At 26.2% G+C, this 20,795-nt stretch overlaps 6 protein-coding genes across 15 annotated transcripts; 3 read left to right on the top strand and 3 right to left on the bottom strand.

Annotated features, from left to right (window-relative positions):
* Positions 1 to 25: 25 nt before the first annotated feature.
* Positions 26 to 2,534, top strand: LOC107070095 (uncharacterized). Of its 2 annotated transcripts, XM_015327968.2 has the most exons (7): positions 26 to 235; positions 357 to 394; positions 500 to 846; positions 920 to 1,060; positions 1,159 to 1,236; positions 1,321 to 1,385; positions 1,467 to 2,534. In XM_015327968.2, exons 3-7 carry the CDS (start codon positions 505 to 507, stop codon positions 2,473 to 2,475), a joined length of 1,635 nt encoding a protein of 544 aa, XP_015183454.2. In that variant the 5' UTR covers positions 26 to 235; positions 357 to 394; positions 500 to 504; the 3' UTR covers positions 2,476 to 2,534. The 2 variants fall into 2 exon arrangements, with proteins under 2 accessions (XP_015183454.2, XP_089028231.1); XM_089172105.1 differs by having other exon boundaries at positions 26 to 394.
* Positions 1,506 to 7,903, bottom strand: Saysd1 (SAYSVFN motif domain containing 1). Of its 4 annotated transcripts, none has more exons than XM_015327978.2 (3): positions 7,662 to 7,902; positions 7,180 to 7,577; positions 1,506 to 1,644 (listed from the first exon to the last, which is right to left on the bottom strand). In XM_015327978.2, exons 1-2 carry the CDS (start codon positions 7,731 to 7,733, stop codon positions 7,194 to 7,196), a joined length of 456 nt encoding a protein of 151 aa, XP_015183464.2. In that variant the 5' UTR covers positions 7,734 to 7,902; the 3' UTR covers positions 1,506 to 1,644; positions 7,180 to 7,193. The 4 variants fall into 4 exon arrangements, with proteins under 4 accessions (XP_015183464.2, XP_015183465.2, XP_015183468.2 ...); XM_015327979.2 differs by lacking the exon at positions 1,506 to 1,644 and adding an exon at positions 2,228 to 2,365 and having other exon boundaries at positions 7,662 to 7,903; XM_015327982.2 differs by lacking the exon at positions 1,506 to 1,644 and adding an exon at positions 2,458 to 2,570 and having other exon boundaries at positions 7,662 to 7,903.
* On the top strand, positions 2,628 to 6,991 carry LOC107070097 (aminopeptidase NAALADL1). 4 transcript variants are annotated; one of them, XM_015327974.2, is made up of 8 exons: positions 2,628 to 3,455; positions 4,871 to 5,304; positions 5,398 to 5,537; positions 5,627 to 5,848; positions 5,931 to 6,115; positions 6,221 to 6,407; positions 6,471 to 6,552; positions 6,623 to 6,991. In XM_015327974.2, exons 2-8 carry the CDS (start codon positions 5,039 to 5,041, stop codon positions 6,819 to 6,821), a joined length of 1,281 nt encoding a protein of 426 aa, XP_015183460.2. In that variant the 5' UTR covers positions 2,628 to 3,455; positions 4,871 to 5,038; the 3' UTR covers positions 6,822 to 6,991. The 4 variants fall into 4 exon arrangements, with proteins under 4 accessions (XP_015183460.2, XP_015183459.2, XP_015183458.2 ...); XM_015327973.2 differs by having other exon boundaries at positions 2,628 to 4,027; XM_015327972.2 differs by having other exon boundaries at positions 2,628 to 4,121.
* A 284-nt stretch (positions 7,904 to 8,187) lies between the features above and the next one.
* On the top strand, positions 8,188 to 12,564 carry CenG1A (Centaurin gamma 1A). 2 transcript variants are annotated; one of them, XR_016176449.1, is made up of 13 exons: positions 8,188 to 8,594; positions 8,701 to 8,933; positions 9,040 to 9,181; positions 9,262 to 9,393; positions 9,496 to 9,653; positions 9,728 to 9,867; positions 9,965 to 10,163; positions 10,249 to 10,351; positions 10,471 to 10,698; positions 10,791 to 10,908; positions 11,070 to 11,282; positions 11,438 to 11,550; positions 11,678 to 11,694. XR_016176449.1 is itself a non-coding variant. In XM_015328009.2 (13 exons), the coding sequence occupies exons 1-13, from the start codon at positions 8,429 to 8,431 to the stop codon at positions 11,852 to 11,854; spliced, it is 2,154 nt and encodes a 717-aa protein (XP_015183495.1). In that variant the 5' UTR covers positions 8,188 to 8,428; the 3' UTR covers positions 11,855 to 12,564. The 2 variants fall into 2 exon arrangements, 1 of the variants encoding a protein (XP_015183495.1); XM_015328009.2 differs by having other exon boundaries at positions 11,406 to 11,550; positions 11,678 to 12,564.
* LOC107070110 (putative cytochrome P450 6a14) lies at positions 12,531 to 16,181 on the bottom strand. The gene is made up of 6 exons (XM_015328007.2): positions 16,045 to 16,181; positions 15,002 to 15,403; positions 14,070 to 14,595; positions 13,753 to 13,974; positions 13,378 to 13,629; positions 12,531 to 13,251 (listed from the first exon to the last, which is right to left on the bottom strand). Exons 2-6 carry the CDS (start codon positions 15,341 to 15,343, stop codon positions 13,085 to 13,087), a joined length of 1,509 nt encoding a protein of 502 aa, XP_015183493.2. The 5' UTR covers positions 15,344 to 15,403; positions 16,045 to 16,181; the 3' UTR covers positions 12,531 to 13,084.
* On the bottom strand, positions 16,048 to 20,610 carry LOC107070111 (uncharacterized). 2 transcript variants are annotated; one of them, XM_089172113.1, is made up of 8 exons: positions 20,025 to 20,610; positions 19,633 to 19,818; positions 19,246 to 19,507; positions 18,753 to 18,875; positions 18,487 to 18,648; positions 18,230 to 18,382; positions 17,887 to 18,068; positions 16,048 to 16,184 (listed from the first exon to the last, which is right to left on the bottom strand). In XM_089172113.1, the coding sequence occupies exons 2-8, from the start codon at positions 19,803 to 19,805 to the stop codon at positions 16,175 to 16,177; spliced, it is 1,065 nt and encodes a 354-aa protein (XP_089028239.1). In that variant the 5' UTR covers positions 19,806 to 19,818; positions 20,025 to 20,610; the 3' UTR covers positions 16,048 to 16,174. The 2 variants fall into 2 exon arrangements, with proteins under 2 accessions (XP_089028239.1, XP_015183494.1); XM_015328008.2 differs by lacking the exon at positions 16,048 to 16,184 and adding an exon at positions 16,615 to 17,745 and having other exon boundaries at positions 20,025 to 20,608.
* Between the last annotated feature and the right edge of the window lie 185 nt (positions 20,611 to 20,795).

Here is a 20,795-nt window from a genome sequence, read left to right as displayed (position 1 = left end):
TATTTAGGAATATTGTAATAATTGTATTCGTGATATATTTAATATTTGTCGAATTAAATATAAATAAAAATAATTGCAAAAATTGATTATTGATAAATGTCTGATCAAAGATTATTTTGCACTTTTCTTTTATTTTTACACATGACATTAGTATATTAGCAATTTTATATAAATGAATTATATATATATAGTGTGCGGGTGGCAGTAACATTTTAACGCATCCCTTAAAGTTTTGGTATAAATTTTTTTTACAAATTCCTGCTAATTATTACATTTTTTTTTTTTTTTAATATTTATACACAATGATTTTATATTTGTAATATAATTATTGAAATATTTTATTATTTGTGATATAGAATATTAATAAACAAAACACAATAGTATTTATAAACATGTAAGTATATTGCATTGTTTTTTTTTTATTACTTTGTAATTGCATATTAAGATTTTTGTTCTCTCTCTCTTATTATTATTATTATTATTATTTAATTAAAAACAGATCCAATGGAGACAGAGAATCCAGTTATATTGGAAACTTGCGAAAATGATTCGGTTTTGCTTCAAACTGTTAAAAATATTGTTGTTAATCAAGATCAACATAATGAAATGGAACCTGGAGAAGATGAATTCTTTTTAGTAACCGATGTTGACAATGATCAACAAAGAAATATGAATATTAATAACGACGAGTCTATATGTAATTTAAACGAATCTTTAGAAAGAATGTCGTTGTCAAGATTATGTAGATTTTGTGCTAAGGTATATGATCACTTTATTCCAATATTTGAAGGAGAAGGCATGGAATATTCAATATGTGACAAAATACACAGATATTTACCTATACATGTAAATATATTTTTCATTATTCACAATTATCTCATAATATTGATATATTAACAATTTTGATATTATATTACAGATTTCTGAGAATGATACATTACCTTTGAATTTATGTTATCGTTGTGCTGCCATGATATTAACATGGCACGGATTCATTGAAAAATGTATGAACGCTGAACGCAAATTACTTGAAATACAAAATTCATTTGATAACAAACAAGTTAGTTTTTATTAAGTATATATCATATGAACAATGATTTCTGTTCTAATAAATTATTATTTAAATGATTATTTTCAAATGTATTGATCTTATTCTAGTACTTTCAACCACAGTCAACTTATGAATCAGAAATTGTACCGGAAATAAATTTATCTAATATTAATGACAAAAATTTTGTAAGTATTAATTGCATACTTTGATTTTTATTTATTTGTACAATAATTTATAATATATATATATATATTTAATATTAATAACAGTCCAGTGAAGAAAATGAAGTTAAAAATGAGACACATAAAGAAGGAACTGTTAATTATTTAAACAGGTATTTTGTTTATAAATCTAATTACTGATTTTCTGGTCTTTTAATCAATAAATGTAGTCACAAACCTTGACTATTGTCCAGATCCAGTGGCAACCGGACAACGTTTAAAATGTTCCTGGAAATGCACAATATATTTTGGAAACCGTATAAAAAGAGATGTCAGCTACAACAAAAGAAATCAAATACTAATGGAGATTGTAATTCTGTTTGGATAGCCGTAATGGATACAACGCTTGATCATCATTCTTCGATAACCGATCTACAACAGAATAATGATGTTGAAGTGAAAGAAAAAACATCAGAAGAGTACAAACCAAATAATATCACAATTATGGATCGTGAAGAAAATACGTGTATGATGACATTTCTTCCTAATGTAAATGGTGAATCAGAAAAACCTAAGAGATGTGAAACTTCCTTAAACGATACTAAAGAATCTAACAAACAGATGAAAAAACAAAAAACCTATTCCAATACACAGGAATCATATAAATGTGTCGAGTGTGGGAAATATTTTAAATTAAAAGATTCTTATTTGAGACATATGAGGATACACAAGGATGAAAGACCATTTACTTGTCATGTATGTGGAAAACAGTTTCGTGATTCTGGTGGGCTTTCAAGACACTTAAGAGATGTACATGCGAAGCTTAAAAATTTTACGTGCGACATTTGTGGCAATTCGTTTGCATCTAAAGCTACGAGAGATGATCATCGTCGTACGCATACAGGAGAAAGACCTTACATTTGTGATTCCTGTGGTAAAACATTTAAATCTAAAGCTTCACTTTATATTCATAGTAAATTGCATACTAATGAGTTTCCACATCCATGCAGTTATTGCAATAAAAAGTTTCGTAGACGTCAAGAAATGTTAACCCATGTAACAACGCATACAGGTGAAAAGAATTATGAATGTGATGAATGTTCGAAAAGATTCCGAGTCAAATCTGAATTGGTCAGGCATAAGCTCGTCCATTCTGAAATTAAACCATTTGTTTGTGTCAAATGTGGATTGGCTTTTCGTCAAAAACGTCATTTAAATTATCACATTAAAAACAGACACGTAGATTTATTACAAATGAAATAATTTGCACGTTGCATAATTTGTTGTAAATTATATGTATAAACGTAATTGATGAAACAAAAGGTTTTTTTCAATTTCTGAAACTTTTGCATTGCTACCTGAAATATATATATATATATATTTAATAATGATACGATATATATATTTGATAGAGTAAAACATTTTGTAATATATTATTATAATATTTCATATTAATTTGGACGTTCTTATTATTAAATTAAGATATTTCATTTATCTTATAAATTTGCAATAAGGTTTTATTCTTTGTAACAAGTCAATTATTTGTTATAAACATTTATATAGAGTTTTCAACTTGTCCTTTTAACTATCAAAATAATGTTTTTCTAATAATGATATAAATGTCGTTGAATTGATCGAATAGTTGCTGTGAACGATTTTGTACAAAATTATAAAAATCCTTACAATTTGATTACACCTTGTAATTAAAACAATGTAAATGTATATTTTTATAATAATTAATTCCTATCTAAAAGTAATAAATAATTAGCTTAGTTTGTATAAAAAAAAAAAAAACTTGTATCCTTTGAATGAACCTTTTATCATCAACAAATTAAAATGAAAATTGCAATTAGAATGCATAAAAAGAAAAAGTCGTTAAAAAATATAAATGAAATTTGTTATTTGGTGTAAAATGGAGACGCGAAAGGAGAAAGAGGAGGAAAAGGAGGAGAAGGAGGAGAAGGAGGAGGAGGAGGAAGAGGAGAAGAAGGAACGCAGCGTATCACTGGATGAAAAATTGTTGTGCGTATTTTGAGATCTCTCATACAAAATTGTGGAAGTAGTTGTCTCTATAGTTTTAAAAAAAACAACCTTGCGTGGGTGCACGTAATACCATCGAAAACTCTATTTATAAGTAGTATAACACAGAACGGTGTCTTATTATTATCCGAAATAAAACTGGTTTTAAAAGAGGGGTGGCAAAAGAACGACGACGAGTTCGGTTGAAGAAAACACGACAGACGGTTTCTTGTATTTTATAAATATCGTTTTTACACAAACACTAATCTACACAGAGAAACACACATGATCGCATTTATACTTTTAGAGATTTACTAAACACACGTCATTGTTGTATTCTCAAAAGAACAAATCTAATTATGTTAATTAAATTGTTAGGAATTTTTATAAATCTTTTGTTTATCTTCTCGTTTTTTTGTTAAGTCAATTTAATTAGGATGTTACTAAATTACTAATAATTTAAATATGGCTCCGACAAGTGGATAGAAATTTGTGATTGTTTTTTTTTATTTAAAAAAGAACACGAGGAAAAATCGTAAAAGTTGTTCTCAAAACGAAAGTTAATAAGAAAAGTGGGGCGGGGGCGGGGAAATGATTAAAAAAGAACTGAAATTAAATAAGTTTTGATTAAAAAAAGATTAAGTGAAGGAGGAGGAGAAGGAGGAGGAGGAGGAGGAGGAGGAGGAAGAGGGTCAGAAAGTAACGGGAGGAAGAAATATATCGATTTCTTCTAGTTTCGCGAGTAAACGGACATGCGTCGGGATTCGGATTGCTTCTGGAAGTTGACGGAAAGAAGGTGTGACCTTATACTAGCTGACAACGTAACACAAACATCATCATTTCTCTAGTTCCTTTCGAATTCCGTTAGAAAGAAGATACTCCTTATTAAAGTATATATACATATATATATATATATTTGTTTAAATTATTTTCATTTTTAATTTGCACATATATACGCGCCAAGTATTTTAATTTTCAATCGATATATCGAATTGCATCTTTTTACCCGCCTCTTCCTCTCTCTCTCTCTCACACACACACGGTGATCCTCGAGATATCTCGAACATCCTCGAAAAGGATAATTATTTTAATTGGTCGATTGAAGTGCGCGGGAAATCAATTGACAATTCAATTTCATTCAACGTTCGTTCACATTTTTTTTTTATATTCCGTGTGTTTCACGTTGTTTGTTCACATTATACAAAATACATCATTTTAAATGAATTTATTATATTTTGTATTATTTGTTATCATAGAATATAAAATTATTGATAATTAATCGATGTTTATTTTTATCGAAACAGATTTTGTGTTTTTCTACGTTAATTCGAAATAATTCAAATGATGTTATATTCTTCTTAATATGAATAGTAACAACGAGTTTCTAATTTTATTTTTATTATTTTCCTTAATTATATAGTGTTTAAAAAAAAAAAAATCTTTTAATATGTGCACTTATTATTGAGAGAAAAAAAAGAAAAAGAAAGAAATATCTTACAATTAGTAAGTATAGCTTGGACAGTTCAACTTTAAAAATAGTAGTAACCGTAACTTGAAAAATAAAAATACACTCCTGTAATTTAGTTTTATACGAAAATATAATATCATCATTGATAAGAATAATACTTTTGTTTTGCAGTTAATCAACAATTTAAGAAAGAAGAAACAATCAAGAGATTTCGACAAAGAAAATATGCCAATTTGAAAACAAAATTATAATTTTGGTGACTCGCGCTTAGAAGATTTCAACTTATATTCGATCACATTCTTGTTTTCTTTTCTTCAATATAATAATCAAGAAGACAACATGCATCGTGTTCTTAGTTTTCAAATGGCTCGTGGATTGGGCGAATCCAGCGAATTCGTAACGAAACGCATGTGTTTTTCCTTTCTTTTCTCAGTTGGATTTATTTGTCTACTTTGTGGTTTCTTACTTGGCCGATTTGCTTCTGAAAGATCGATAGAATTTCGCGCTCAAAGAAGACGACTCGAATTAGACGGTAATGGATTAAAACATAACGAACATCTTCAACAATTTTTACTACAAAAATTAGGAGAATCGTCCTACCAAACGTACCGTTTTTTTTTCTTCTTAATATTATTACATTTGATAATTATTCATTGTTATTATCAATTGATTAATCAAATTAATTGTTTATCAAACAGAAGTTGGACAAATTCCGTCAGTAAAGAAGATATTGAAACTTTAAAAATTGGCGAAGTGTTATCCGATTTACCGATTTTTCATCAAATTGTTACAAATGGTTCCTTTGTTCTTGCTACTTCTCACGGCTCACGAGAACGTGGTGAGTTTATATTATTATTATTTATAATATTTGATATATATATATATATTAACAATTTATATAAAACCAATATTTATAAATATATTTAGACAGATTCGTGATTTTATCAGCAAGTGGAAATGGAATTGATATTGCATTAGAATTGGCTAAAGTATTAAATCAATTACGAGTTGAACATAATTGGAAACCACGTCGTACCCTCATATTTTGTTTATTTTTGGGTTCTTTAGATATTTGTCCGACTATGATGTCTAATTTTATACGTCATAAAATTGTTGCTTATATAGCTTTATATGATGACAATTTACAAGGTTGGTCATCAATTGTGATAAATTAAACGATTTAAAAAGCTTGCTTTTTAAAGATGTTACTAATTACTTGTGTGTGTTACAGGTAATGGTAGTTTTATCTCTGCCGGATCAGATGTGATACAATCTATCATTCTTCAAGAAGTTAAAATTATCAGAAATTTAAATTATCAAAACAATAACATATTCGATTTGGATAATCAAGCATATCAAAAAATTGTATTTCCACGTCTTGCATTAGATATTCCGCATGCTGTCATTTCATTTATGGTAAGTGATTTCGTTAATGTATACATTAATGCATATATTACTTATTTTATTTAATAAATATTTCTAAAAATGTATATTTTATTCATCTTATTTCTCTCTATTTAGAAAAACAACAATACTGTTAACAATGAAAGTTTCAAATCCCATCGTATTCCATTAATGCAATTAATAGGTGACACCATTTGGAGATTGTCAGAGAGTTTAGTCTTTCATTGGAATGTTAAATACTTTAACGACACTGTTAACAACGTATTGGAAACTATCAATGTATCCACATTTTTGGATATAAAAGGTACTTAATAATAATTTTTTTTATACAAGATATTAAATAATTATTATAAATATTCTATTTTAGATGAAATTAAAGAAAACGTTGACAAATTAATGTCTGAAGTACAAGTACTTAACCAAAGGATTGATACGACTGATCTTAGCAAGTAAATACATTTGAAATTTTGTACTTAGTTTATACAATATTAACATTATCATTGACCATTGTATTTTTAGATCCTTGGATACAAGAATAATGAATGACATATTGATGGACTTGGACAGATCACTTTTATGTCCAGACAAATATTTTCGCTCAAAGACTGACTTAGCGTCATTTCATATATTGTCAGAACAATCACCATTCATGTTGAGTTATTTAAGCGATTTACAACAATGTTACAATGCAGCTGTCCAATTATTACAAGAATGGTAATCAAAAAGAAAAAGAAAAAAACCAAAATAAAATAGTAGATGAAAGTTAAATATTTATATTTCAATAGACTGTGGTAATGGAAAAATATTACCACTTAATTCAGACTGCTGATCACAAAAATGATGTATTGTAAACTTTTTATATATATAAAAAAAAAAAAAACAAACAAACAAATAATTTCAAATGTAAACATTTCTATACAAGTTTTCTTCATTTCCATTTTGAATGTGATATTACCAATATGAAAGAAATTTTCTGTACTATTTGAATATGTAAAGAAAGAAAGAAAGAAAGAAAGAAAAGAATGTAGAAAATATATAACATTTATCTGAAATTGATAAAAAAAAAATGAATGTACCTCGTATATTTGTATCAGTGCACGCTGGATGCACCATATCTAATTTCCCTTTCAAATTGGGAAGCGTCAAGGGTTCCTTCAATAGCTTCACAATTTGGATTAAAGACAGAATAAGCACTGGGTTCACCCTTCTTTCTAGGTCTCGATCTCGTATTTAAACAAATTAATACTAAAGCAGATATCACAAAATAAACAGCACCAAATTCAATTTGTACTGCAATAATATATAAAACAATCCATAGGGAAAAATATAGAAAATATATTATTGTAGATAATAAATGACACTGAGCATTATCTTCCGTATCATCTTCCAAATTATCTACATCATCTGCACTCTCTAAATCTTCTATTTTTTCTTTAGATATTACTTTTTGCTTTGTGGTTTTTTCTACTACAGGCTAAAAAAGAAAAAGAAAAAGATTAAATTACAATGTAAAATAATATTTAAATAAAAATAACAATATTTTCATTGAAATACATACCTGACATAACTTTTCCGTCTCTTCGTTCGTTAGGTCGTTCGACAGTCTTACATTTACATTAGAATTTTTCATTCCACGATAAAATACCTTTTATCGAACTTTTCAACGATTCTATCATTTCTTCTCTATGTTTTTTACGCCTGTATGCCTCGAGTTTTGTCTTTATCATTTTCTTTTAAACTTCATCTAAAGTTACACGTTGAAATGATTTATTTGCGTATACGCCATTTTGGTGAACGTAAAAGCGAATACGTATTAATAATAAATTGTCATTGAAAAATATTGATTTCTTCTTGTCTCTCTGTTCATTAAATAGAATTATTATTAAATGTATTATTTTATAATAATAATAATAAGTAGTTTATAACAAATAAAAATATAAGTTTGTAACATTTAATATTAAATCAAATGTAATTTAAAAATGGCGCATTTTATAATGCATTCATTCTTCACGTTGATTGGTCGAAAAAATTGAGGAATGAAAATATTCCTTAAATTTAAAAACTCGCCTATACGAAGTTATCTGCAATGTTCATGGAAAGGTGGAGTTTAATTCATGTAACCTAATTTATTCGTTGCAATCTAATAATGTTTATAAATACTTAAAATCTGACATATGTTGCGTGATAATCGAGCGGCCATTAATAATTGAATTATGTAGAGGTTATTTAATTATTAAGTATATACCACAATGCTGATTGATGTTACGTTGTGATTATAATATGAAATAATAGTTCATTTAAATGAAATAACATAATTTGAGGAAAATGACAACTGGCCAAAGCGGGCACGATCATTCGTTAGCAATTCGACAGGAAATTCAACGTTTTGAAAGTGTACATCCATCGATATATGCCATTTATGATTTGATTGATTTAATATCAGATACGCATATTGCTAAACAAATACGTGAACATGTCGTTGCTATTGAAGGTACATTATTCAATTTTTGTAAATTCTTTTTGTTTTTTTTGTTTTTTTGGTCATTTAATTGTATAAATTATATTTATAGTATAATATACTTTAATAATGATTTTAGATTCATTTGTGAATAGTCATGAATGGACATTGGCTAGAAATGTTCCAGAATTACATTTAGGAATTATTGGTTCATCTGATTCAGGAAAATCTGCATTAGTTCATAGATATTTAACTGGTTCGTTTATGCACGAAGAATCTCCCGAAGGGGGACGTTTTAAAAAAGAAATATTTATCAATGATCAGAGTTATTTGCTTTTAATAAGGGATGAGGGTGGTGTACCAGAAACGCAGGTACTTTTTTTTTTTTTTTTAAATATTCAATATTACTGAATGACAATAATTCAAGATTTATAATTAAATATCTATAGATATTTTTCTTATTTCTTTTATCTTTTAGTTTTCTGCTTGGATAGATGCACTATTGTTAGTATTTAGTTTGGAAAGTGAAGAAAGTTTTTCTATACTATGTCACTTTTACAATAGAATGTGCTCTTTTCGTAACATGTCAGAAATACCAAAAATACTTGTTGGCGTACAAGGTTTGTATATAAACTGTAGCGTTTTTTTTTTTTTTTTTTTAAATATCACTCATACTTCATTCAATAGATATTTCTTTTAGATTCAATTAACGATAGTAATCCACGTGTGATAAAAGACGTAAGGCCACGAAAATTAGCATGCGATTTGACATGTCCGTATTATGAAACGTGCGCTATTTATGGCTTAAATGTTGAAAGAGTTTTTCAAGATGGTAAATATTTCATAAGTTAATTGTTTTCTTTATAACATTTAAATATTAATGATTACAAAAAAAAAAAAAATCTATTTTTTTATTTGATATTTATTATTGCAGTTTGTCAAAAAATTATTCAAAGTATATCAACGAAAAACTTTAGATGCAACGGACAATATTCTATCGAAAATGAAATCAAATATCCTGTACCGATGACACCGAAAAATGTACAATTGGTTTCAAAAGAAATGGAGATGACAAATACATTAAAAGTTGAAGTAAGAGGAATGTTTAACTGTTTGAATTCCAAATAACGTTGAACAGCATTTAATTGAAAATATTGTATTTTTAGGGATCAGAAAAAGATGAAGATTCTAGATCTATTCATAATAGTAATACCCAAAGTGAATCAGGTATGAATGATGGTTTTCATAATACGCAGAATCAACATGGAGAATTAAGATCTTCTATTTTAACTCCAACTACTATTAGGTTTGGGAGTGATTAATTTATTAATTAATTATATTCATTAAAAAATGAATTTATATATAAATGTCATATAATATATATATATATATTTTTTTCATAGAAAATTTAGAAGAAAGTCTAATATATTTACACCATCGAAGAAAGAAAAATATAACATGGGAGAAATGGGCGTTGGCAGAGAGATACCAGTTAAACAAGGTTATTTATTTAAAAGAAGTAGTAAATCTTTAAAGGAATGGAAAAAGAAATACGTAACGTTGTTAGAAGATGGACGTTTAACTTATCATTCAAGTTTACACGTAATTATTAATTGACAAATAATATTATTCATTATTTATCTGTTGTATTGTTCAATGTATTTATTAAAAAATATTTATATATTAGGATTATATGAATGATAGCAATGGTAAAGAGATATTGTTACAATACGTAACTGTAAAAGTGCCTGGAAAAACTCCAAAAGGTTCAAAATTATCAAATACTCAAGGTAAATATTTCAAATGTTTCTGATATATATATATATATATATATTATATAAAAATATTATTTCAAAGAAAATAATTAAAAAGTTATTCTACGTATAATTAATTGATGATCATTTTTCAGAAGATAGTTTTGAATTTTCAATCATCTCGTTAGAAAATAAAACATGGCATTTTGAAGCTAATAATGCTGAAGACAGAGAGAGCTGGATTTCTGCTATTGAACAACAAATACTTTCTAGTTTGCAAAATAGTGACGGTGAGAAAAAAAATGAGACGGATGCTTTTAAAATGCATTGTATAAAAAATAAAGTATCTGGAAATGACGCGTGTGTCGATTGCGGTGCGCCTAGTAAGTAATTGAAAAAAACAAAAAAAAAGAAAAAAATGAGCCATATATAATTATAATTATTAATAATTATTAATAACTGAATATAATTGTAGATCCAGATTGGGCCAGTTTAAATTTAGGTGTACTGATGTGCATTGAATGTTCTGGTATACATAGAAATTTAGGATCGCATATTTCAAAAGTTAGATCATTAGACTTGGATGATTGGTCGTAAGTATAATGAATATTTACATTTATACACACTTTATATATGTATCGTCGGATTATTATTATAAGCGTTCATTTTTTGATCATAAGAAAAAAATGTAGATATAAGATTTAATTGTTAATGATGTAAAATAATAATAATAATAATAATGCGTTAAATGTAGCGCAGGTCAATTAAGCGTAATGTTAGCTCTTGGTAATGACATAGTAAATAGTATCTGGGAATATTGTTTAAATGGAAAACAAAAACCAAATCCAGAATCAACGAGAGAAGAAAAGGAACAATGGATTAGATGGAAATACGAAGAGAAATCATTTTTAACACCGATTAATCCAAATATTTCGTTAGGAAAAATCCTTATTGATTCCGTTTGTCGGTGAGCATGAGATACATATATATATTATGTTTTACATTATAATTAATTAATTAATTAATAATAATAATAATCTTAAAAAATTTATGAGTTAACATATATTTGTTGAATTTTAAAAATATATAGGGGCGATATGAGAGCATTCACATTATGTTTAGCTAGATGTAGTTACGAAGATATTAATATCTCTGTCAGCACTGAAGATTTACGAACGCCCCTTCATTTAGCTTGTGCAACAGGAAATTTAGCTATGGCTCAACTTTTAATTTGGGTTTGTAGCTATTTCCCCACAAACGATAATATTATTTAAATAATATAAAAAAAAAAAAAAATCATTTGGAAGAAAAAAAAATCTATTTAGTATTTAATAATAATTATTGTATATTAAATTATTACAGCATAAAGCAAATCCGCAAAATTTAGATCACGAAGGTCGAACGTGCATGTCTTATGTACGAGCACTTGAACGAACACTTGACAGTTCCTCGGATTCGATGGAAATGCAAAAACTTCTCGAGGTATTGGAACAAGCTAGTATTTCCGGTGTAGAGGATGTAGAAACATCACAGTATTAACATTTTAATAATACTTTTAATAAAAATAAATCATGTGTACTTATTGTATAAAAATCAATCAAACAAACAAACAAACAAACAAATAAACAAATATTTGATTTTTATACAATAAAAAATCATTTTTATAATCCACAATATTGTTATATGAATTCTAATTGAAATAATGATATTTACAAATTTGGATATATAATTGAAATGTTACATTGTGGATTGCACCAATGATTTTTTTGATGATGATTATTATATAATACGATTTTTATAATTGTATTATATACATACGAAACAACAGCATAGTGTATACCATAGATGACTTTTTTTTTCCATATTTATTGTACTTTTTTATCTAATGAATTATATATTTCTCATTATAGAGATAAATTTGTACATTACAAAATAGTTTGTAACAGAAATAATTCGTCATTCAATATATAGATTACAGAAAAGTTTGTATTAATAATGAAAGTGGAGTATATATATATATATATATATATATACATATATATATGTATATATATATTATCAATGACTGAGAGTACAAAGCACTCATAAATCTAGTTATATTTATATGTTCGAAGCGTTAAATGTATTTCAAACACGCTTTTGCAACTTTTATTTTATTAATTCTATAGTAAATATAATTATTGCACTAAATTTGTTTACGTTATTTGCCAAAAAAAAAAAACAAAAAAAAAAACAAAAAAAAAAACAAACCTTAAATTAACAAATAATATCCGATGCTGTTTAATATTAATTAATGTGTATTATACATACCAGTTTTATACGTTTGTCCTTACGTTCTATTCTTGTACATTATTATTTAAAACGTTTTCGAGATAATATTGTACGTTCGAATTAATATTGAAGAGCCAATGATGTTTATCCCTCGAAGATTCTTCATGTATTGAGTTTATGTGACCTTTGAAATAACTCGAACAACCGATAGTGCATTATTCTTATTTACGTGATTATTATTGGTTCTTTTTCTTTTTTCCTGTATGCTTCTGTGTAACTTTCAAAGTTGATTTACGATAGCTGCCATTATTCTCAAATCAATCTTAATGATAAATAAATAAAATATATAATAATTACATTAGTCTCTTGATCTTTTAAACAAATCTCAATAGAATAAAAGTTCAAATTGAAAATATGTGCGTATTATCTCTTGAGAAAATTCTACGTTTTGTTCTTTTTTTTTTTCAATCTAAAAATACAAAATTTAAATATAATTTTCTAATTGACTCTTGTAAATTTGAGATATATTTTCTCAGTTGGCGACAAAATAAACGAATGGGCATTATTTTTGTAAGGAATAGGCGTTTTATCGCAAATTTCGACTTTGAATTTTCTCAGAGTTTTGATCAATCCTACTTTAGATTGATAAACGGCAAATCTGGATCCTAAAAAAGAAAACAAAAAAAACATAAATAAATAAATAAGAATACAAATACAATGTTTAAAAATACAATTTTGCAAATTTTTATTATTTCAATTAAATGATGTATTCATTATTTTATCTTAATTACCAATGCAATTTCGTGGGCCATCTCCAAAAGGCAAATAAGACATCGCGTGTCTCGTTTTATCCGTTTCATCGTTAAATCTTTCAGGTTTAAAGACATCCGGTGATGAGAAAATTTCTGGATCTCGTTGAATCGCATAAATTGGTATCCAAATTCGAATATCTTTTGGTATTGTAACTTTTGTATTTTCAAACGTATAATCCGTCATTGTTTTTCTCATAAGAAATGTTACTGGTGGATATTTCCTCAAAGTTTCTAAATAAATAATAATAATATTATTATTATTATTATTATTTCATATTTTTTTCAAACAAATTGAAAAGAAGAAAAAGAGAAGAGAAATGGTATATATATAAAAGAAAAGAAACAAACACTTACCACGAAATATTTGATCCAAATAAACCATTTCTTTTATACCTTCATATTGCAATTTTTCTCCATTTTGTTCATAAAATTTATTAATCTCTTGTCTCAATTTATCTTGCATCGTAGGATTTAAAGCCAATTCGTAAAGAGCATGAGTCATCGTTGTTGATGAAGTTTCAAAGCCCGCGAGGAAAAATACAAAAGCTTGAGCAGCGAGAAGATCGTCCGTTAATTCTAAATTGTAATAAAACAAAAACAAATTAATTCGTTGATTATTTCAAATCTTAAATAAAAAAAAAAAAATAAAACATGTATGGTAACATACATACCAATGCCGTTTAATTTTTCTGGATTTTTTTTCAATTCCATTAAAAGATTAACAAAATCGTTTCTACAGATCTTATTATCTTCCCTATATTTAATAGTATTTACTATAGATCCTTTAAAAAATGTCGTAACCCTGTCTCGTGGCATAAAATTAATTAAAATCTCGAATAGCCATGGTGCCGAATTTCTAAGTCGATTTCTCAATATATTATAAAGACTAACTTCAAAAACTGATCTTCCCATTTTACGAAACTCGCTGTCTTCATCACCTATTGCATTCATTTCTAATCCAAATGCACAACTTCCGATAACATCGGTAGTAAATTTAGCTGTTAATTCATGACAATCTATCGGTTCACCTCTGTCAATGATTCGGTCAAGATAATTTTCGTAATGATCAGCACATTCTGTTAATAAACCAAACATCTCCTTTAATTTACCCGAAGTAAAAACTGGAGAAAGTCGGGTTCTTAATGGTCGCCATCTTTTCGGTTCCAAAGAAAAAAGATGTTGCGATAATGGTTCAGCCTATGAAAATATATAACAAATTACTTTTTATTACTTCTTTTATATTAATTAATAATAATAATCATCATCATAATTATTAATTAATATAATTATTTATACATAGAAAGTGATGATTGGCGTATTTGAAATAAATTGTGTATACTTGTTTTTTTTTGTCGTATGAAATTAAATAGATAATTCAAGGTGGATCACATGTTCATATTTCTATTGATATAACTCGCGAATTAAATTATGCTAATGATAAAAAAAAAATCAAAGTATGATCAACGTTGAATGTTTTGTTTTCCTCATTTTTTGTTTTTTTTTTGTTTAGCTTCAATGAAGAAAACTAATGATATACAATACTTACAATAAATTAGCATATTATTCTGTTTATCATCACATAAATAAATATGTTTATTCATACCTTGGCAGATGTTGTAATTCCACGATCAGATATCTTAGAAAAATCTTTGATAAGAACATGCTTAATCATCTCCAGATCTTTAAGAATTAAAACAGGCGATGATTTTGCATAAATTCCGATCATCGGTTCATTCTTGAATTTAGGATCATCATAAAGTTCTTTCAAATAATCTCCCATAGAAATATTTCCTATCAAAACTCTTCCAATATTTCCAACAATCACTTTTGGTTTTGGTCCTGCCACGCCACGTTCTTTCCAAAAATTGTAATTCGATATAAAGTAGTAGTACAATGCTACGATAATTGCAGTTAATGCTAACAGTAGTTCTAATGTCGTAGGCATTTTGAGATTTTCTTTTTTATTGATTTTGTTCTATCAATTAAAAATCATCTAGAAGGATTTCTAAAAAAAAAAAGAAACAAAAGAAAAATAACTATAATAAACTATGTTATCTTTCAAGTTGGATAAAACTGCACAGAGTGTGCAAAATTTGATTAAAATCGATTCAGTAGTTTAGGAGTACATTGCGGACAAACAACGTGACACTCGCGGAAACACATTCGAAAAGTTGTCTTCAACGATGTTTCATTTTGTATTAATTATTATCGTACTTTTTTTCGAATTAATTTATGTTATCTTTGAGATAATATTTCATTACGTTAAATGTATAAAACCATTTTAAATACGTAAATAATATACGTCTTATCATCAATTATCTTTAATGCTTGTTACACTAAATTATAAAAAGAAGTTTCACACAGGACACATTTACACAAAATTTCGCGTGATAAAATTTCCACTGTAAAGGAATATTAATAAAACTAATATTAAAAAAAAAAAAAAACAAACAAAATATTAATAAATAATATTTGTCATCGGAAATATCAATTTGACATCTGTCCTTTAAACACAATATTAATATAAATACTTTAAATAAATAAATATGTTTAGTAAATTTTCTTCGAAATTATTAGAAAATGAAAACAAAGTTTTAAAACAATTATTAAATATTATAATAAAATCAATAAATATATGTATCTTACAGTTACAATCTTATTGCTGATTATCCGAATGATCTTTTTTTAAATAATAATTATTCAAAGTGACATTGAACGATACTATCACTCGTCCATCAAAAGTTATTCTGACGCTCTCTTCGTGAAACACATCGAATTATATGATGCTGCAATGAGAGATAGAGGATTATTAAATAAATTTGAGTCATGATGATTTGCAATTGTTAACAGAATGATACGTCAATTTTTGTTCTATGCTTTTAATCGTTCGTGGAAGAATTAAAAAGATATATACGTATATAACAGATATATCAAAATATTTGATTAACTGATAAGAATTGTTATGAAAACTGAAATTCATTCCTATCATCTATTTGATACGACGAGATTTGATAACTTTTATGTTGAATTTTTCTTTTTAATTTTAATGACGATAGTCTATAACGTAATTACATTTTTATCTCATTTCTTTTTAATAACCATATTCTTCTTTTTTTTTGTTTCTTTTTCTTGTTAATAATCGCATTAATAATCAGCATAAACATAAACTTCATTTTCAATATATTATTATATTATTATACAGAAAAATATGATATATAATTGTGTATTATCAAAATTTATTTGTATATTAATCGTTATTATTGTGACACATATTTTATTGTTACATCAAAATCAGAATATTTATGAATACTTTACAATTACGGAATTACATCTATGATGTTTAAATGAGATCGAAAAATGTCCACTTTTTTGTTTTTTTTGTTTGTTTGTTTGTTTGTTTGTATTATTATCATCGCATTAATTCTAATCTTTCTTTTAGTTTCTAGATAAATCGATATCTTATCAAAGAAACATTAGATACTTCGTATCGTCACTTTTTTTTACACCATTCATCAAGATTTGTAAATAGATAATAATAATAATATTATTCTATAATTCAATCGCGTAATTTTTTTTCTATATTATTAACATAATTAATTTCTTCTTTTCTTTTTCTTTTTTTTTTTTTTAATTTCCTTATTTTTTTTTCCCCCTTTTTTTTATTAATAGATCTATTATTATCAGAGATTATGTGCAACTTAATCTAAATGTATATATACATACATAATAAATCTAATAACATAAAGAAGAAAGAACAAATATATATATATATATATATATATATATATATATGTATATGTATATATGTATATATGTATCATCCTTTTCATATAAATTTGATAATAAGAATGCAACATGTTATATTGTTTACTTAAAAATTATTTTATCAACTTATGTGCTTAATTTAGATCAGTTTTTTTTGTTTATATTTATATAATGAATATAATAGATATAATAATAATAATAATAATAATAATAAGATATATTTACATATAATTACGATATTATTCATCTGTTCCATATATATATATATATATAAATATAATTAGCCTTTTTTTACGTTGTAATTGTTTATAAACAAATGCCTTTTCGAAGGTATGACAATTATATATAAAACATCGAATGCTCGTGCACGATAATAAAGACTTACAAATATATTTAAAAAAAGAAAAAAAGAGTAACTACGTATCATCGAACGAAGAAATAACTTTAACATTAGGTCTTTTTGATTTGAACGTTTGAACACCTTGTTTGGTAACCGATGTACCAGTTACATCCAATGTTTCTAAACTTAATATGTGATTTGATAAATAAATAAGACTAGAATTAGTGATCTGTGAATAATTCCTAAAAAAAAACAAATAAACATATTCGTCATATTCAATGCATATATGATGATGATGATAATATATATATATATGCTTGTATAATAATTGAAAAAAATCATTGTTTTCATATATAAAATCAATTCGCTGTTAATTTACTTACCTAACGACTAATGTTTTAAGTGGTGGATTGTTAAATATACGATTTTCTTCTTCTAATATTAATATCCCATGTGGAGAAGTGTGAATGACTTTTTTAGCAGTAGTTCCTATGGCACGAATAGCCCTGTCTGAGATAAAACGTCCTTCATATGCATCATTGTCCCAATGATTTTCAGGTACATACTGTATAATATATAAAATGTTTTTATAATTCTATCCAAATATTTCATTTATAAAATCTTTATTTTGATCTCTTCCTTTTTTACATGTTTGAGAGAGATCGGTCGTTTGTTCTCTTTCTTTCATTTTTCATTTCTTCAAAATATCAAAGAGAAATTATTCACCTCAATGAAATTTTCATCTTCTAATGGTGGATCTAAGTCTCCGTAGCTTAAAAAATTAGCTGGATATTCCAAATATAAATGTCTCAATGTTTTAGTACCACTAAAGCAACTAACTTCGCTATCTCCAAGTGCAGTATCACGTAAATCTAAAGTCTTCATTAATTAACAACAATTAGTTATTTATTTAAAATAATATACGAGTATTTTATAATAGACAATAATATTGTATGGAAAAAAGATATTGTTTTTGTAAATACCTCTAATTTTTTAAATCCAAATCTGGTAGCCAAACTTGAATAAGCCACGCATTCACCCAAACGATGACAAGAATTCATTCTAAGTTCTTTAAGTTTGGCTATTTTACTAATTACTAATAAAGAATGTGGCAAGAGCCATTGACAATTACTTAAAATTAAACACTGCAAATAAAAAGAAAGAAAACACACACACACACACACATACACATGTTAAAACGTTATACATTCCAATAGTATTCAATTTTAACATTATAATAAATAATTACTGTTAAATTAGCCATGTGGAGATCAATTTTGAAGAAATATGACTTGTTAGTTTGCAAATGATCCATTTTACATCCTTCGAATGAAAGCTTTTCAAGCGTTCGTGGAAAATCCGTTATTTCAATCTGTAAATTACAAATTAATAATGAATATATATAGAATATTTAAAATTATACAAACATAACTTCAAGATTAGTTTCAGTATGCTAAACTAAGAACAAAATTCATTTGATCATACTCAATATGACATTTTGTTTTTGAATCATAGTTGTTTTTATATTATAATTGTTAAATGAATAATTTTCATAGATACTGGACCAATGCAGGCATTTTCAATTTCAAAAATCATAGAAATCTTCTCACTTGTTCAAAAATACCAATACCGTTGTTTGAATTTACCAACAACCACTCTTGAAGTTATGTCCACATATTTGGAAACATTTTGTAGATAAAATCAATTCATTAATGTATAAAAGATTTGTTATTAATATTTACCTTATTACCATCTATATAATATTCTTCTATAATTAATTCCTTAAGCTGAGTGCATTGTTTGCTTAAGTTACGAAAAAATGATGGTGGCAATTTCATATACTCTTTGGCTTTCAAATCACCACGCATCGATAGACTAGTTGTTGTTCTTTGAAAGAATTTCGAATATTTTTCTATTTCTGCCAAAGATATTTGATCTTTGCGAAAATCAATTCTTTTCCATAATGTTCTGTCATGGCTTAATCGTAACAAACGTTGACTACATCTAAAATATTATTGAATTTAAAATCAAACGATTATGTTTTGTTTTAAAAGAGATTGTTAAATACAAAATAAATATATATATATATATATATATATATTATAATATAATTAGATTCATCAACTTACAAGCTTATTGACAAAAGATCTGACGGAGTTAAATACTTCAATATATTCAATAAAATGTCATCACAAAAATCTTGCAAATTTATATGCGATTCTATTTCGAATTTGGATTTTTTTGGTCCATTGCTACTGCTAGAAGGTTCCGGTGTTAATGATTTGTTTCGTTTAATCTTCATTTTCTTTCTATTCCTGTAAAATACAAACATGTCATTAATAAATAATACAATATTAATAATAATAATAATAATAATCATGCATGTTACTTCTATGTTGGATGAAAATAAACATGGATATGTAAAAAAGTGACTAATAGATAATTCATTTTAAAAATGAATGAAGTGCAACAGGGAATAATTTGCAATAATGAATATTATGGGGAAAATGCATAAGCTTACCGTATTATTAATTAAAGTAACTTTTTTGATATCCTTTTCTATGTGTACGTTCAAATATTATTGATGTAAACAAGAGTAGTTTTTAAATAAGTACAATAATATAACAATTATATAGACATTTAACATATCATTTTTTTTCATACGTAAATATATATATATATATATATATGTACAAACAAATGTCAATAAATAAAACAATATTATCCTTAAAAGGTTATAACGTTATGTTCTCAAATGTATCAAAAAAAAAAAAAAATTGTATGATTCGTAATAATTGTACGATCTGTGAAACTTCAAATATGGCAACTTTTGTTTCATACATCAATCGAAAAGATAAACTTTTGTCTCCATCTTGTAACACTGTATTAAAGAAATTTTTATATGTCTCTATTTCGATAGCAATTTGATGTTACTGTTAAAAAATGAAAAAAATAAATGAATAGGACTTAAAACTATGTGATAACATAACCTTCGTTATTTGTACTGTATTCGTTAGCATTTCTCTTATTATACATTATTTTCTAGTATACCAACATATGGATATTAAAAAATACATCTATCAGTAACAATGCATTTGACACATGCAAACGTATACATATAACACATACAATCTTGTACGTACCTCATAGTCCCCCCGTAGTTATAAAATTCTATTGAAATGAATTTGCAGCCTGTTAATGTACGAGAAGCCTGTAGTCACCAAAATAAACCACTGCATAGAACTAGCAAGTAATATTTCATGCCATCTACAATGTCACTAGTAACTAGATA

Source organism: Polistes dominula, unplaced genomic scaffold (genome assembly GCF_049000335.1).
Source record: "Polistes dominula isolate Pdom_NZ unplaced genomic scaffold, Pdom_raw_medaka contig_73, whole genome shotgun sequence".
Classification (NCBI taxonomy): domain Eukaryota; kingdom Metazoa; phylum Arthropoda; class Insecta; order Hymenoptera; family Vespidae; genus Polistes; species Polistes dominula.
The sequence above is the reverse complement of the archived record's forward strand: the minus strand, read 5'-3'. Positions and strand labels throughout refer to the sequence as shown.